This window comes from Oncorhynchus gorbuscha, linkage group LG08, assembly GCF_021184085.1.
Source record: "Oncorhynchus gorbuscha isolate QuinsamMale2020 ecotype Even-year linkage group LG08, OgorEven_v1.0, whole genome shotgun sequence".
In the NCBI taxonomy this organism is placed as follows: domain Eukaryota; kingdom Metazoa; phylum Chordata; class Actinopteri; order Salmoniformes; family Salmonidae; genus Oncorhynchus; species Oncorhynchus gorbuscha.
Genome location: NC_060180.1, coordinates 70,966,826 through 70,986,045, shown reverse-complemented (window position 1 = coordinate 70,986,045; position 19,220 = coordinate 70,966,826). Strand labels below are relative to the sequence as shown.

The following is a 19,220-nucleotide window of genomic DNA, read 5'->3' as shown; positions in this document are numbered from 1 at the left end:
TTGGATTCAGTCTCGTGTAATGTTTGGATTCAGTCTCGTGTAATGTTTGGATTCAGTCTCGTGTAATGTTTAGATTCAGTCTCGTGTAATGTTTGGATTCAGTCTCGTGTAATGTTTGGATTCAGTCTCGTGTACTGTTTGGATTCAGTCTCGTCAGGTGAACTCTTGTCCTCAAATTTGGTATAATAATTTTCCCATAATCTCCAAAATGTTTTAATTGCTACCATGTTTATGCATGTACTTTTCATCTTCCTTCTGTAAGAAACATTTCAATGTATCCCTATCCATGTAGTTATAGGGCAATTCCCACCAGTTTAAAGGGTTGAGATCCTAACATACTGTAAGTAGGGGGTGCACAGGAAACGAGTTCTCCATCCTGCAGTTCAATCTGACCTCAAATCTGAACTCACATGTTCCTTCAGCCGAATACCATGGAGCCTCTGTCCTCGACACGGAGCACTTCCCTGTCCGTCTACGAGAGGGAGGGAGGGAGGACAGGGAGAGAACATGGGGTAGAGGGAGATGGAAAGGGAAAGGAGAGAAAAAGATGGTGGAAGAAAAGTGAAACAGGCAGAGAGACTGAAAGGGAGAAAGAAAGCGAGGGGTAAACGAGGCAGAGAGGGAATAACAGGAATCACCAAGCTGACTGAGCCATGCCATCCAGCAAGGAGAGAGAGGAGAGAGAGGAGGAGAGAGAGGGAGGAGAGAGAGGGAGGAGAGAGAGGCAGGAGAGAGAGGGAGGAGAGGAGAGAGAGAGGGTGGAGAGAGAGGGAGGAGAGAGAGGCAGGAGAGAGAGGGAGGAGAGAGAGGCAGGAGAGAGAGGGAGGAGAGAGAGGCAGGAGAGAGAGGGAGGAGAGAGAGGGAGGAGAGAGAGGGAGGAGAGAGAGGGAGGAGAGAGAGGGTGGAGAGAGGCAGGAGAGAGAGGGAGGAGAGAGCGGGAGGAGAGAGAGGGTGGAGAGAGGCAGGAGAGAGAGGGAGGAGAGAGCGGGTGGAGAGAGAGGGAGGAGAGAGAGGCAGGAGAGAGAGGGAGGCGAGAGAGGGAGGAGAGAGAGGCAGGAGAGAGAGGCAGGAGAGAGAGAGGCAGGAGAGAGAGAGAGAGAGAGAGAGAGAGAGAGAGAGAGAGAGAGAGAGAGAGAGAGAGAGAGAGAGAGAGAGAGAGAGAGAGGAGAGAGAGGAGAGAGAGAGAGGCAGGAGAGAGAGGCAGGGAGAGAGGCAGGAGAGAGAGGGTAGAGAGAGGAGAGAGGGAGGAGAGAGAGGGTGGAGAGAGAGGCAGGAGAGAGAGGTAGGAGAGAGAGAGAGAGGGAGGAGAGAGAGAGCCCGAGACAGAATTATTTGCCAGCTTTGCTCAAAACAGAAGGAATAGATCGTCCTTCCAATGCAAACACTGATGTGCACCACAAGCAAATACACAAACTCGCTCACTAAAATACCATACCACACATACAGATACACTCTGTGAGTCATCACGCCGCCATTCTCCACTTTTCTCTCGGCCCGACCTGGCAGCTCTGAGTGAATCTAGGCGAAAACCAAGTCGCTGCTATTTTTAGCCCCACGATGGTGGGGATGGATAAACATATGGACAGGAGCTGGGAACACGGAGGAGGGTAGAGAAGAGGGTAGGAACTGGGCAACATTGGGCTATACCTCAGCCAACTTCGCAAAGCTGCTGGAGAAACTGACACAGTAACAACTCCTCTGGATTTATCCTTCTCACAAATGAACAGTTCCTCTGGATTTATCCTTCTCACAAATTAACAGTTCCTCTGGATTTATCCTTCTCACAAATTAACAGTTCCTCTGGATTTATCCTTCTCACAAATGAACAGTTCCTCTGGATTTATCCTTCTCACAAATTAACAGTTCCTCTGGATTTATCCTTCGCACAAATTAACAGTTCCTCTGGATTTATCCTTCGCACAAATTAACAGTTCCTCTGGATTAATCCTTCTCACAAATTAACAGTTCCTCTGGATTTATCCTTCTCACAAATTAACAGTTCCTCTGGATTTATCCTTCTCACAAATTAACAGTTCCTCTGGATTTATCCTTCTCACAAATTAACAGTTCCTCTGGATTTATCCTTCTCATTTGACCATTTGTTAGGTGTCTTTAGATTGTTCCTGTGTTATGCCCCGTGATGGAATGTAGCCTGGCTACAAGAGCTCTTGAAGTTGTATTTTTCCCGGGATTGGAAACGGGATCGTTGGAGCGCTCTCTCAGCGTTCCCTCTCCGGGGAATCTCATTGCTCTGATACTGTCAAGCCACAGAAGCAGGTGTCTCTGAAGATAAAAAAAATTAAAAAAACTCTCTCTCACACAGAATTCGGGATGCGGCGTTTCGACAAGCTCATAATGTCGTTCCCTTTCCTGGCACACTTCCATGTGTACATAGTAAGCCTACTAATTTCGTCTTGTTGACAAGTTGTTACGGTGAATAGGTATGGTGGTGGCTGGTCTGGCAATAGTACCATAAGTAAAGTACTTCTGTCAAAGGTGTGGGAATTTGGGTGAAGATTAGGTTCTTCAAATGAAAGACTTGTGGGTCGCCTATGCTTGAATGGATCTATCCTATGTCCAACATGTACACATCTCACATGTTGCTCAACCTGTCCACACCCACTAACCTTTTTTGATATGTACGATCACTTAACATTTCTAAGCCAGAGTTCAGTTGCGATCATGTTTTTAGTTCGAAGCCAGACAACCGTTGGTTTCCTCCTGGAATTCGTTCATATTCTGAACGTAGGTTGGTCTCACTGACCACATTTACATGCTCACAGTATTACGGACAGTAGCTCATATCCCGCTAAAGGTCTTATTGAGGATATGTTGTGTACATGCGGCGTTGATATCCGGCTCATGAGAATCCTTGTATCCATGAATAAACAGAATATTTAGAATGTAAGTACATGGGTTAAATGGAATAGTAATTGAAATATGGACACTAACTGTAGGTCTATAACCTCTGACATGTAATATAATACTAACTGTAGGTCTATAACCTCTGACATGTAATATAATACTAACTGTAGGTCTATAACCTCTCACATGTAATATAATACTAACTGTAGGTCTATAACCTCTCACATGTAATATAATATAATACTAACTGTAGGTCTATAACCTCTCACATGTAATATAATACTAACTAGGTCTATAACCTCTCACATGTAATATAATACTAACTAGGTCTATAACCTCTCACATGTAATATAATACTAACTGTAGGTCTATAACCTCTCACATGTAATATAATATAATACTAACTGTAGGTCTATAACCTCTCACATGTAATATAATACTAACTAGGTCTATAACCTCTCACATGTAATATAATACTAACTAGGTCTATAACCTCTCACATGTGATATAATACTAACTGTAGGTCTATAACCTCTGACATGTAATATAATACTAACTGTAGGTCTATAACCTCTCACATGTAATATAATATAATACTAACTGTAGGTCTATAACCTCTCACATGTAATATAATACTAACTAGGTCTATAACCTCTCACATGTAATATAATACTAACTAGGTCTATAACCTCTCACATGTAATATAATACTAACTGTAGGTCTATAACCTCTGACATGTAATATAATACTAACTGTAGGTCTATAACCTCTCACATGTAATATAATATAATACTAACTGTAGGTCTATAACCTCTCACATGTAATATAATACTAACTGTAGGTCTATAACCTCTCACATGTAATATAATACTAACTAGGTCTATAACCTCTCACATGTAATATAATACTAACTGTAGGTCTATAACCTCTCACATGTAATATAATACTAACTGTAGGTCTATAACCTCTGACATGTAATATAATACTAACTGTAGGTCTATAACCTCTCACATGTAATATAATATAATACTAACTGTAGGTCTATAACCTCTCACATGTAATATAATACTAACTAGGTCTATAACCTCTCACATGTAATATAATACTAACTAGGTCTATAACCTCTCACATGTAATATAATACTAACTGTAGGTCTATAACCTCTGACATGTAATATAATACTAACTGTAGGTCTATATATAGTAGTATATGCCATTTAGCAGACGCTTTTATCCAAAGCGACTTACAGTCATGTGTGCATACATTCTACGTATGGGTGGTCCCGGGGATCGAACCCACTACCCTGGCGTTACAAGCGCCATGCTCTACCAACTGAGCTATATAACCTCTCACATGTACGATAATATTAATGCCTGCAGAATTAGGCATTTCTTGCAGTGAAATTATACAACAAATACACTATTGTCTCGGGAACAGGAGTGGAGAAATATGATTTCTTTCTTTCAGGATCTCTTGAGAAAATATGAATGTGATGTGTTATCTTTGACACTGTTCTGCAAACAGACAGTTTTCCAACCACATAAAATATATGCCCAAGACAAACTAAAGTCTCTTCAGAAACCTGTTTCATTGTTTCCTCAGCTTTTTCATTTCCTTAAAACCGGTCATACTGATCACATTTGGACATTTTGTACAGGACCAATCTTTCCACTGTTTTGGCAGTTATTGCGTTTTCTCCCTGGTCCCTAAATGCAACAGACAACGTTGCCACTGTTAACTAGATTACTAATTCATTCATTCTATCAATGTAAGATGTTATTTACATTTACATTTAAGTCATTTAGCAGACGCTCTTATCCAGAGCGACTTACAAATTGGTGCATACACCTTATGACATCCAGTGGAACAGCCACTTTACAATAGTGCATCTAAATCTTTTAAGGGGGGGGGTGAGAAGGATTACTTTATCCTATCCTAGGTATTCCTTAAAGAGGTGGGGTTTCAGGTGTCTCCGGAAGGTGGTGATTGACTCCGCTGTCCTGGCGTCGTGAGTGAGTTTGTTCCACCATTGGGGGGCCAGAGCAGCGAACAGTTTTGACTGGGCTGAGCGGGAGCTGTACTTCCTCAGTGGTAGGGAGGCGAGCAGGCCAGAGGTGGATGAACGCAGTGCCTTGTTTGGGTGTAGGGCCTGATCAGAGCCTGGAGGTACTGAGGTGCCGTTCCCCTCACAGCTCCGTAGGCAAGCACCATGGTCTTGTAGTGGATGCGAGCTTCAACTGGAAGCCAGTGGAGAGAGCGGAGGAGCGGGGTGACGTGAGAGAACTTGGGAAGGTTGAACACCAGACGGGCTGCGGCGTTCTGGATGAGTTGTAGGGGTTTAATGGCACAGGCAGGGAGCCCAGCCAACAGCGAGTTGCAGTAATCCAGACGGGAGATGACAAGTGCCTGGATTATCCTCTGCAGCAGAGGTAACTCTGGGTCTTCCTTTACTGTGGCGGTCCTCACGAGAGCCAGTTTCATCATAGCGCTTGATTGTTTTTGCGACTGCACTTGAAGAAACCTTACAAGTTCTTGAAATAATCCAGATTGACTGACCTTCATGTCTTAAAGTAATGATGGACTGTCATTTCTCTTTGCTTATTTGAGCTGTCCTTCCCATAATATGGGCTGGGTCTTTTACCAAATAGGGCCATCTTCTGTATCACCCCTACCTTGTAAAAACACAACTGATTGGCTCAAAGGCATTAGGGAAATAAATTCCACAAACTAACTTTTAACAAGGCACACCAGGTGACTGACTATTCTGCTGATCACTACTTTATTTAGTCTTCTGGGGGCAACAAGTTACGACAAAAGAGAAGCTGCATGTATCTAACTATAGTTGACAAACAAATGGCCTACCAGATGACAGAAATTATAAAATGGCCTACCAAATGTTGTAAATTATAATATGGCCTACCATATGACAGAAATTATAATATGGCCTACCAGATGACAGAAATTATAATATGGCCTACCAGATGACAGAAATTATAATATGGCCTACCAGATGACAGAAATTATAATATGGCCTACCAGATGACAGAAATTATAATATGGCCTACCAAATGTTGTAAATTATAATATGGCCTACCAGATGACAGAAATTATAATATGGCCTAACAAATGTTGTAAATTATAATATGGCCTACCAAATGACAGAAATTATAATATGGCCTACCAGATGACAGAAATTATAATATGGCCTACCAGATGACAAATGTTGACATAAATTATAATATGGCCTACCAGATGACAGAAATTATAATATGGCCTACCAGATGACAGAAATTATAATATGGCCTACCAGATGACATAAATTATAATATGGCCTACCAGATGACAGAAATTATAATATGGCCTACCAGATGACAGAAATTATAATATGGCCTACCAGATGACAGAAATTATAATATGGCCTACCAGATGACATAAATTATAATATGGCCTACCAAATGTTGTAAATTATAATATGGCCTACCAGATGTCGGAAATTATAATATGGCCTACCAGATGACATAAATTATAATATGGCCTACCAAATGTTGTAAATTATAATATGGCCTACCAGATGTCGGAAATTATAATATGGCCTATCAAATGTCGGATATGGCCTACCACATTGCTTCCCCAGCGACAAGTTACACCTTGCATTCCCCATCGCCCAGAGACAAGTTACACCTTGCATTCCCCATCGCCCAGAGACAAGTTACACCTTGCATTCCCCATCGCCCAGAGACAAGTTACACCTTGCATTCCCCATCGCCCAGAGACAGGTTACACCCTGCATTCCCCATCGCCCAGAGACAAGTTACACCCTGCATTCCCCATCGCCCAGAGACAAGTTACACCTTGCATTCCCCATCGCTCAGAGACAAGTTACACCTTGCATTCCCCATCGCCCAGAGACAAGTTACACCTTGCATTCCCCATCGCCCAGAGACAAGTTACACCCTGCATTCCCCATCGCCCAGAGACAAGTTACACCTTGCATTCCCCATCGCCCAGAGACAGGTTACACCTTGCATTCCCCATCGCCCAGAGACAGGTTACACCTTGCATTCCCCATCGCCCAGAGACAAGTTACACCTTGCATTCCCCATCGCCCAGAGACAAGTTACACCCTGCATTCTCCATCGCCCAGAGACAAGTTACACCTTGCATTCCCCATCGCCCAGAGACAAGTTACACCTTGCATTCCCCATCGCCCAGAGACAAGTTACACCTTGCATTCCCCATCGCCCAGAGACAAGTTACACCTTGCATTCCCCATCGCCCAGAGACAAGTTACACCTTGCATTCCCCATCGCCCAGAGACAGGTTACACCCTGCATTCCCCATCGCCCAGAGACAAGTTACACCTTGCATTCCCCATCGCCCAGAGACAAGTTACACCTTGCATTCCCCATCGCCCAGAGACAAGTTACACCTTGCATTCCCCATCGCCCAGAGACAAGTTACACCTTGCATTCCCCATCGCCCAGAGACAAGTTACACCTTGCATTCCCCATCGCTCAGAGACAAGTTACACCTTGCATTCCCCATCGCCCAGAGACAAGTTACACCCTGCATTCCCCATCGCCCAGAGACAAGTTACACCTTGCATTCCCCATCGCCCAGAGACAGGTTACACCTTGCATTCCCCATCGCCCAGAGACAAGTTACACCTTGCATTCCCCATCGCCCAGAGACAAGTTACACCTTGCATTCCCCATCGCCCAGAGACAAGTTACACCTTGCATTCCCCATCGCCCAGAGACAAGTTACACCTTGCATTCCCCATCGCCCAGAGACAAGTTACACCTTGCATTCCCCACCGCCCAGAGACAAGTTACACCTTGCATTCCCCATCGCCCAGAGACAAGTTACACCTTGCATTCCCCATCGCCCAGAGACAAGTTACACCTTGCATTCCCCATCGCCCAGAGACAAGTTACACCTTGCATTCCCCATCGCCCAGCGACATGTGACACCTTGCATTCCCCAGCGACAAGCGACATGTGACACCTTGCATTCCCCAGCGACAAGCGACATGTGACACCTTGCATTCCCCAGCGACAAGCGACATGTGACACCTTGCAGCGGAACACTTCGTCCAGCTTCCACTCCTCATCAAATCAAAATCAAATCAAATGTATTTATATAGCCCTTCGTACATCAGCTGATATCTCAAAGTGCTGTACAGAACCCAGCCTAAAGCCCCAAACAGCAAGCAATGCAGGTGTAGAAGTACGGTGGCTAGGAAAAACTCCCTAGAAAGGCCAAAACCTAGGAAGAAACCTAGAGGAACCAGGCCAGTCGTCTTCTGGCTGTGCCGGGTGGAGATTATAACAGAACATGGCCAAGATGTTCAAATGTTCATAAATGACCAGCATGGTCGATTAATAATAAGGCAGAACAGTTGAAACTGGAGCAGCAGCACGGTCAGGTGGACTGGGGACAGCAAGGAGTCCTCATGTCAGGTAGTCCTGGGGCATGGTCCTAGGGCTCAGGTCCTCCGAGAGAAAGAAAGAGAGAATTAGAGAGAGCATATGTGGGGTGGCCAGTCCTCTTCTGGCTGTGCCGGGTGGAGATTATAACAGAACATGGCCAAGATGTTCAAATGTTCATAAAGGACCAGCATGGTCGAATAATAATAAGGCAGAACAGTTGAAACTGGAGCAGCAGCACAGCCAGGTGGACTGGGGACAGCAAGGAGTCATCATGTCAGGTAGTCCTGGGGCATGGTCTTAGGGCTCAGGTCCTCCGAGAGAGAGCAAGAAAGAGAGGAGAGAATTAGAGAACGCACACTTAGATTCACACAGGACACCGAATAGGACAGGAGAAGTACTCCAGATATAACAATACCTCCCAAGTGCCACGTCTGTGTACACAACGTCAATATTTTTATTTCCAGCGCCAACAGCCTTGCCCCCATCCCCACCTCTTTAGGTATCAACTCTGACAGCCTGTCCGACGGGCACAGGAACTGTCAGGAAGTCAACTCACGTCTTTGGCACCACCACGAGAGGTGACACTTCGGTGTTAACAGGGGTGTATTCATTACGCCGATTCTGTTGCAAAATGTTTCTTAAACATAAATAAACAGAACAAAATGGGGAGGGACCTACCTGAATTTGTCCAATAGAAACTCTAGTTTTAGTTGCAAAATGCTCTCTGTTTGTACTAATGATTAAACCCCAGCTTAGCAAGAGAGTTTAAGCATCGCAACCAAAATGAAGATTTAACAGAAGTTAATGCATGGATAAAGTACAGATGTAGGATCTTAATTTGATCACCCTGTTGCAGGATAACTTTCCTACAATGCAGGAAATGTCAAACTTGTAGTGTATTTGTGGTTTTTTAAAAGGCTTCTGAAGTTTTAAATTTCTATTTTGAAATAATTTCCACATAAAACATTACATTTCCTGTTGCTGCAGGATTATTTTCCTGCTGTAGAAAACTGGCTCAAATGTAAGATCCTACATGTGTACCTTGTAATACTCATCCATTCCATTTCAACAACATCGTGTGGCTTTTCTTCAAACACCTGATTTTAGATAATGAAGGTATCAAGTCAGCTCTTTGCTGAGCTAGGACACCCAGTAGCTTTCTACAACTACACTTTGCATCATGGCTACAATGCAAATTCAGTAGATCTTTTGACCTTTTAAAAAGAGACCTCTGACAGTACGTCATGAGTGGAATTCAGACAAAAAAGGCACTTTGGGGTTGTGGTCTTTTGCTTCACGAATTCTCTAGGTTTAATGTTTAGTTTTTTCCCCCTGAAATGAGACCCATAACCTTTAGACTGAGCATGGGTGAGTCAGGGCGGCAGGGTAGCCTAGTGGTTAGAGCGTTGGACTAGTAACCGGAAGGTTGCAAGTTCAAACCCCCGAGCTGACAAGGTACAAATCTGTCATTCTGCCCCTGAACAGGCAGTTAACCGGCTGTTCCTAGGCCGTCATTGAAAATAAGAATTTGTTCTTAACTGACTTGCCTGGTTAAATAAAGGTAAAAAAATGTTGAGCCCACTGTGTTCTACTAGGGGTTCTAGAAGTGGACCAAGCCCAGTTCTACTCAGGGGTTCTAGAAGTGGACCAAGCCCAGTTCTACTCAGGGGTTCTAGAAGTGGACCAAGCCCAGTTCTACTCAGGGGTTCTAGAAGTGGACCAAGCCCAGTTCTACTCAGGGGTTCTAGAAGTGGACCAAACCCAGGTGCCAGACCACTGCGAGCTGAAGGATTACGAAGTGCTACTCAGGAATATTGAGACAGGAATATTACTGCATTGTGACCTAGATTAATGTGCTTGTGGTGGATTTGAATCAGGATACAAACATCTGGCGTTACCATTTGGGAGTAGTATACAGTAACTCAATTTGAATCTGAAATTGTGTAATGTTTTAAGCAAAATAGAAGTAATCTCTTCTCATATCATATCATTTGAGTTATAGACTATGGGTCTATCTTGCTAGTCAGTGAAAGGTTTTTGGACTTGGTCACAAAGATCTCTGTGTGTACATGTGTGCAGGTACACACACACAGACATCTGAAGTACTTGTCAAGCGTCTTCCTGTCTCTCTCTCTCAAATCGGAAGTATTAGTTAAGCGTCTTCCACTCTCTCTCTCTTTCTATCTATATTGTCTCTCTTTCAGAGGCTCTGTCTCTTTCTCTCTCTCGGAACTAGATAGTTGGATAATTGAAAGCAGCACTCCAAATCCAATAGAGAAGAGGGCAGCCGCACATGTTTGACAGAAGTCAAAAGAAGTCTGTGTCCTGATGATAGTTGTTTGACGTATAGGCTAAGCTATCAAACAAGACCATACAGCACTTCACACTGCCCTCTGCACAGGGTATGGTTGAGAATGAGGAAAAAGGTCTGGAGACATTGTTTGAATAGATTGTCTGTTTGAATAGATTGTCTGTTTGAATAGATTGTCTGTTTGAATAGATTGTCTGTTTGAATAGATTGTCAGTTTGAATAGATTGTCTGTTTGAATAGATTGTCTGTTTGAATAGATTGTCTGTTTGAATAGATTATCTGTTTGAATAGATTGTCTGTGTATCATCTGGCTACCAAATGTGCTTAATACTGTCTTCACCTGTGTCTGGCTACGGATGTCTGTCTGGCTACGGATGTCTGTCTGTCTATGGATATCTGTCTGGCTACGGATGTCTGTCTGTCTACGGATGTCTGTCTGGCTACGGATGTCTGTCTGTCTGGCTACGGATGTCTGTCTGGCTACGGATTTCTGTCTGGCTACGGATGTCTGCCTGTCTACGGATGTCTGTCTGGCTACGGATGTCTGTCTGTCTGGCTACGGATGTCTGTCTGTCTGGCTACGGATGTCTGTCTGGCTACGGATGTCTGTCTGTCTATGGATGTCTGTCTGGCTACGGATGTCTGTCTGGCTATGGATGTCTGTCTGGCTACGGATGTCTGTCTGGCTACGGATGTCTGTCTGTCTGGCTGGATACGGATGTCTGTCTGTCTGGCTACGGATGTCTGTCTGTCTGGCTGGATACGGATGTCTGTCTGTCTGGCTGGATACGCATGTCTGTCTGTCTGGCTACGGATGTCTGTCTGGCTACGGATGTCTGTCTGTCTGGCTACGGATGTCTGTCTGGCTACGGATATCTGTCTGGCTACGGATATCTGTCTGGCTACGGATGTCTGTCTGGCTACGGAGGTCTGTTTGGCTACGGATGTCTGTCTGGCTGGATACGGATTGTCAATTTGAATAGATTGTCTGTTTGAATAGATTGTCTGTTTGAAAAGATTGTCAATTTGAATAATATATAATAAATAATAATATATGCCATTTAGCAGACGCTTTTATCCAAAGCGACTTACAGTCATGTGTGCATACATTCTACGTATGGGTGGTCCCGGGGATCGAACCCACTACCTAAGATTGTCTGTTTGAATAGATTGTCTGTTTGAATAGATTGTCTGTTTGAATAGATTGTCTGTTTGAATAGATTGTCTGTTTGAATAGATTGTCTGTTTGAAAAGATTGTCTGTTTGAATAGATTGTCTGTTTGAATAGATTGTCTGTTTGAATAGATTGTCTGTTTGAATAGATTGTCTGTGTATCATCTGGATACCAAATGTGCTTAATACTGTCTTCACCTGTGTCTGGCTACGGATGTCTGTCTGGCTACGGATGTCTGTCTGTCTACGGATATCTGTCTGGCTACGGATGTCTGTCTGTCTACGGATGTCTGTCTGGCTACGGATGTCTGTCTGTCTGGCTACGGATGTCTGTCTGGCTACGGATTTCTGTCTGGCTACGGATGTCTGCCTGTCTACGGATGTCTGTCTGGCTACGGATGTCTGTCTGTCTACGGATGTCTGTCTGGCTACGGATGTCTGTCTGGCTACGGATGTCTGTCTGGCTATGGATGTCTGTCTGTCTGGCTACGGATGTCTGTCTGTCTGGCTACGGATGTCTGTCTGTCTGGCTACGGATGTCTGTCTGTCTGGCTACGGATGTCTGTCTGGCTACGGATGTCTGTCTGTCTGGCTACGGATGTCTGTCTGGCTACGGATGTCTGTCTGGCTATGGATGTCTGTCTGGCTACGGATGTCTGTCTGGCTATGGATGTCTGTCTGGCTACGGATGTCTGTCTGGCTACGGATGTCTGTCTGTCTGGCTGGATACGGATGTCTGTCTGTCTGGCTACGGATGTCTGTCTGTCTGGCTGGATACGGATGTCTGTCTGTCTGGCTGGATACGCATGTCTGTCTGTCTGGCTACGGATGTCTGTCTGGCTACGGATGTCTGTCTGTCTGGCTACGGATGTCTGTCTGGCTACGGATATCTGTCTGGCTACGGATATCTGTCTGGCTACGGATGTCTGTCTGGCTACGGAGGTCTGTTTGGCTACGGATGTCTGTCTGGCTGGATACGGATTGTCAATTTGAATAGATTGTCTGTTTGAATAGATTGTCTGTTTGAATAGATTGTCTATTTGAATAGATTGTCTGTTTGAATAGATTGTCTGTTTGAATAGATTGTCTGTGTATCATCTGGATACCAAATGTGCTTAATACTGTCTTCACCTGTGTCTGGCTACGGATGTCTGTCTGTCTACGGATATCTGTCTGGCTACGGATGTCTGTCTGTCTGGCTACGGATGTCTGTCTGTCTGGCTACGGATGTCTGTCTGTCTGGCTACGGATGTCTGTCTGGCTACGGATGTCTGTCTGGCTACGGATGTCTGTCTGGCTACGGATGTCTGTCTGTCTGGCTACGGATGTCTGTCTGTCTACGGATATCTGTCTGTCTACGGATATCTGTCTGGCTACGGATGTCTGTCTGTCTGGCTACGGATGTCTGTCTGTCTGGCTACGGATGTCTGGCTACGGATGTCTGTCTGTCTGGCTACGGATGTCTGTCTGTCTGGCTACGGATGTCTGTCTGGCTACGGATGTCTGTCTGTCTGGCTACGGATGTCTGTCTGGCTACGGATGTCTGTCTGGCTATGGATGTCTGTCTGGCTACGGATGTCTGTCTGGCTATGGATGTCTGTCTGGCTACGGATGTCTGTCTGGCTACGGATGTCTGTCTGTCTGGCTACGGATGTCTGTCTGGCTACGGATGTCTGTCTGTCTGGCTACGGATATCTGTCTGGCTACGGATGTCTGTCTGGCTACGGAGGTCTGTTTGGCTACGGATGTCTGTCTGGCTGGATACGGATGTCTGTCTGGCTGGATACGGATGTCTGTCTGGCTATGGATATCTGTCTGGCTATGGATGTCTGTCTGGCTACGGATGTCTGTCTGTCTGGCTACGGATGTCTGTCTGTCTGGCTACGGATGTCTGTCTGTCAGGCTACGGTTGTCTGTCAGGCTACGGATGTCTGTCTGGATACGGATGTCTGTCTGGCTACGGATGTCTGTCTGTCTGTGGAAGTCTGTCTGGCTATGGATGTCTGTCTGTCTGGCTATGGATGTCTGTCTGTCTGGCTACGGATGTCTGTCTGGCTGCGGATGTCTGTCTGGCTACGGATGTCTGTCTGGCTACGGATGTCTGTCTGGATACGGATATCTGTCTGGCTACAGATGTCTGTCTGTCTGGCTACGGTTGTCTGTCAGGCTAAGGATGTCTGTCTGGATACGGATATCTGTCTGGCTACAGATGTCTGTCTGTCTGGCTACGGATGTCTGTCTGGATACGGATATCTGTCTGGCTACAGATGTCTGTCTGTCTGTCTACGGATGTCTGTCTGGATACGGATATCTGTCTGGCTACGGATGTCCTTCTGGCTGGCTACGGATGTTTGTCTGTCTGGCTACGGATGTCTGTCTGGCTACGGAGGTCTGTCTGGCTACGGATGTCTGTCTGTCTGGCTACGGATGTCTGTCTGTCTGGCTACGGAGGTCTGTCTGGCTACGGATGTCTGTCTGGCTACGGATGTCTGTCTGGCTGTGGATGTCTGTCCGGCTACGGATGTCTACTTACTGATCTATGACGGTGCCAGTGTATTCTCGGGGGAGGAAAGGGTGTGGTAATTTGTTATGTCTGTGAAGAGGTTGTGCAGTCTTCTGTTCTTCAATATTTAAACCCAGTTTCTCCTTTTTGTATGTGTTATTCAGAAGCTGGGCAGTAGCATGCAGTCTGAGGAGGGCACAGAATGGCTCCTGGAGCTGCTGATGGAGGTGCAGCTGCAGCAGTACCTTTTGCGTATCCGTGACGACCTTAACGTGACGCTCATTTCCCACTTCGACTACGTCAAAAACGAGGACCTGGAGAAGATCGGCATGGGGCGGCCCGGTGAGTTGTTATAGTGGGGATGGATTTGCAAATCTTTTGACTTTTGGCTGTGCGAGTTACACTTTTCATTGGCCGCATTGGTGAGCTGCACATTCTACCTGGTCACCTCAATTAAAACGTCAGATTTTTTGGGGCCGGATAAAACCATGCATTTGTTACAGTAAAGTGCATTATCCTCATGATTCCTGTAGTAAAAGTGTCAGTCTGTTTTTCTGGGGCCGGCTGCTGTAATGAGGCTCTCTCTCCCTCCTGTGCCCCTCTTATTTCTCAACGATCGTTATTGAGCTCAAAGCACGCTGTTTTATAATCAAGATATCTGATATGGCTTTGAAATACAGAATGCCCAAAATTGCACAATGGCCATCACAAGTGCACTTGGCCTCATTGCAAAATATTTTTTGGGGGGGAGGGGACATTACTTTTACTGTTAGATTAGTACATGGCGAGGTGTTATATTTGAGTGGTTAGAGCATTGGGCCAGTAACTGAAAGGTTGCTGGATTGAATCCCCGAGCTGACAAGGTAAATATCAGTCGTTCTGCCCCTGAACAAGGCAGTTAACCCACTGTTCCCCGGGTGCTGTGGATGTTGATTAAGGCAGCCCCCCCGCACCTCTCTGATTCAGAGGGGTTGGGTTAAATGCGGAAGACACATTTCAGTTGAAGTCATTCAGCTGTACAACTGACTAGGTGTCTCCCCTTCCCCCCTTTGTTTAGAGTTAGCGATCTAGCTAATGTATTTAGAGTTAGCGATATAGCTAATGTATTTAGAGTTTCCACTTCTGTAGGTGATGAATTGGGGCGGCAGGTAGCCTAGTGTTTAGAGTTAGCGATCTAGCTAATGTATTTAGAGTTTCCACTTCTGTAGGTGATGAATTGGGGCGGCAGGTAGCCTAGTGTTTAGAGTTAGCGATCTAGCTAATGTATTTAGAGTTTCCACTTCTGTAGGTGATGAATTGGGGCGGCAGGTAGCCTAGTGTTTAGAGTTAGCGATCTAGCTAATGTATTTAGAGTTTCCACTTCTTTAGGTGATGAATTGGGGCGGCAGGTAGCCTAGTGTTTAGAGTTAGCGATCTAGCTAATGTATTTAGAGTTTCCACTTCTGTAGGTGATGAATTGGGGCGGCAGTTAGCCTAGTGTTTAGAGTTAGCGATCTAGCTAATGTATTTAGAGTTTCCACTTCTTTAGGTGATGAATTGGGGCGGCAGGTAGCCTAGTGTTTAGAGTTAGCGATCTAGCTAATGTATTTAGAGTTTCCACTTCTTTAGGTGATGAATTGGGGCGGCAGGTAGCCTAGTGTTTAGAGTTAGCGATCTAGCTAATGTATTTAGAGTTTCCACTTCTTTAGGTGATGAATTAGGTAAATGTATTCTATTGTGTAACGCTGCAGACGTTTTTTGTTGTTGCACCAAATCATGGGCTGGTGCCAACTGAAAAAGTTGGTTTGAAGCCCTGTACAGAGTACCATAACTAGTCAATCTGAAGACAAAGCCCCCTGATAAAGCTAAATTACTCTCCTCTTTTTTCTTTTCACACTTCACTATCCTCCCTCCTTTCTTGTGGAGGGAGAGTGAAGGAGGGAGAGGGAAAGATGGAGAGAGAGACTGAGAGAGAGAGATGGAGATAGAAATGGAGGGAGACCGAGAGAGAGAGAAACGGAGAGCTAGCGAGAGACAGAGATGGAGGGAGACCGAGAGAGAGAGAGAGAAATGGAGAGCTAGCGAGAGACAGAGATGGAGAGAGAGAGAGAGAGAGAGAGAGAGAGAGAGAGAGAGAGAGAGAGAGAGAGAGAGAGAGAGAGCAAAACGGAGAGCTAGCGAGAGACAGAGATGGAGAGAGAGAGAGAGCGAAACGGAGAGCTAGCGAGAGACAGAGATGGAGGGAGACCGAGAGAGAGAGAAACGGAGAGTTAGCGAGAGACAGAGATAGAGAGAGAGCGAAACGGAGAGCTAGCGAGAGACAGAGATGGAGAGAGAGAGAGAGAGCGAAATGGAGAGCTAGCGAGCGACAGAGATGGAGAGAGAGAGAGAGCGAAACGGAGAGCTAGCGAGAGACAGAGATGGAGAGAGAGAGAGAGAGAGCGAAACGGAGAGCTAGCGAGAGATGGAGAGAGAGAGAGAGCGAAACGGAGAGCTAGCGAGAGACAGAGATGGAGAGAGAGAGATGGAGAGAGAGCGAAACGGAGAGCTAGCGAGAGACAGAGATGGAGAGAGAGAGAGCGAAACGGAGAGCTAGCGAGAGACAGAGATGGAGAGAGAGCGAAACGGAGAGCTAGCGAGAGACAGAGATGGAGAGAGAGAGAGCGAAACAGAGAGCTAGCGAGAGACAGAGATGAGAGAGAACCGGCCAGAGTGGGAGTAATAATGGAAATGCATACTGTAATTTCTCCAAGCAGATCCCGTATGGTCTGATCAGCATGGAAAGCAGTGGTATTCAAACTTTTTTTAGCGGGAACCCCATTATTTTCTAGCAGAATTTCTGGGGACCAGAAGTATTTCTCATGACCCAACACCAACACCAACTCTAATGACACAACCTTAAAATCGGTAAATGTTGACTTTTTAAGTCAAGAAATAACCTTCAATTCATTGCATTTTCATCTCTTATCAAAATGAAAATAAACCAATAAATACATTTACTCAATGACATTTTATTTTTCAAATGATCTTTCTCAAAACATTTGTATAAAATGTTTTGAGGTGACCCCTCTGCAGTTCTGCCGCAACCCCTTCTTTGAATACCTCTGCCCTAAAGCCTGCCACATGCTTCCTAGTTGAAACAGTTTTCGCATATATTATACCCTCATGTTTTAACTGTTTTTGTTCATTTGGGTGTTCAGCAGGTTTTAGGACCTGTTCTCACACACCAAATGTTTATCTTGAGGCAAGTCGAAGGTCGGTTGCCAAAGTCTCCGCCCCTTCGTTGGTAATTGGTCAACAGCACTACTCCTAGAAGTGGGAACTAGGGACGGGATTCTTCAATGAAGTGTTTGTTGTTATTCAACGAGACATGACTAGTTTTCATGCACATTTTTTTTTACTCAAGAAATACTGCACCAAACACCTTAGTTAGATGTAAAATTGTGTGACTAGGAAGAAAGTCAATTCATTACAAACTTTTTGATTTATCTTAGATGAATTCAGACTGTTTTGAGGAAGTTTATACTGGCTGTGTAGTTGCTACAGCATCTGAAGAGGGACAAACATAAAAATTGCTGAATTCTGCTAGGAGCAAACCTGAACCTAGTATACGGGCGCCCTAAGCCAGTCTGACAGGCGTGCGACCTTATGCACATTAGTGGGAGAGAAAAAAAGAAACCCTAGTCTATAGCTCTTATTTTCTCTCGCATTTTTCACGCTCTTAAGCCCCCCTCTCAACTCATTACATTACATTTTACATTTACATTTAAGTCATTTAGCAGACGCTCTTATCCAGAGCGACTTACAAATTGGTGCATTCACCTTATGACATCCAGTGGAACAGTCACTTTACAATAATATACTTTATAATGCAAATACCAATATTTGGTGTGTAAATTCATTTTTCAAGTTCACTGTATGTCGCCTTACTATATATAGGAGGTACAATAGGCGTAGCCTGTCCTACATGTTAAGGCCTATAACGTTATTATACCGGTAGCTATGTATCCTAACAATACATTTAAGCACTCGTCTACAAACCAAAATGTATGCAACATTGAAACCGTGGCACTACATGACAGGCATGATGCAATTTGATGGCCAAACGTTCAGAGACGCAACTGTGCTAGTTAGTTAGCCAATGTTGCTTCCTCAAAAAAATGCAGTTAGAATGCGCACAATTTTTGTTGCTGTAACATGATAACAAAGCAAAATAAAATTAGGTTTGCTTCTAAATACACTTTACACTCTGTCCCTTTCCCACTCACTCTCTCTCCTCTCTCTCCTTTCTCTCTCTTTCTCCTCTTCCTCAAGCACACTCCTTTTTTCTTTATTTCTCGTGAAACTACTAGCAGCTAACTTTATTTTGGAACATTTTACTCACCATGACTGAGAGATGTGGTTGTCCCACCTCGGTATGACTGAGAGATGTGGTTGTCCCACCCTGCTATGACTGAGAGATGTGGTTGTCCCACCTCACTATGACTGAGATGTGGTTGTCCCACCTAGCTATGACTGAGAGATGTGGTTGTCCCACCTCGGTATGACTGAGAGATGTGGTTGTCCCACCCTGCTATGACTGAGAGATGTGGTTGTCCCACCTCACTATGACTGAGAGGTGTGGTTGTCCCACCTCACTATGACTGAGATATGTGGTTGTCCCACCTCGGTATGACTGAGAGATGTGGTTGTCCCACCTCACTATGACTGAGAGATGTGGTTGTCCCACCTCACTATGACTGAGAGATGTGGTTGTCTCACCTCACTATGACTGAGATATGTGGTTGTCCCACCTCACTATGACTGAGAGATGTGGTTGTCCCACCTCACTATGACTGAGAGATGTGGTTGTCTCACCTCACTATGACTGAGAGATGTGGTTGTCCCACCTCACTATGACTGAGATATGTGGTTGTCCCACCTAGATATCTAAAAATATCAACTTTGGGATTTTTTC

General features: G+C 44.9%; 1 protein-coding gene across 1 annotated transcript in view; it reads left to right on the top strand.

The window, feature by feature from the left end:
- Positions 1 to 19,220, top strand: part of LOC124042144 (activated CDC42 kinase 1-like) — an 80,444-nt gene that overhangs the window by 13,071 nt on the left and 48,153 nt on the right. Inside the window, 1 exon segment of the mRNA XM_046360519.1 lies at positions 14,449 to 14,626. Within this exon segment, the coding sequence (XP_046216475.1) occupies positions 14,449 to 14,626 (178 nt within the window).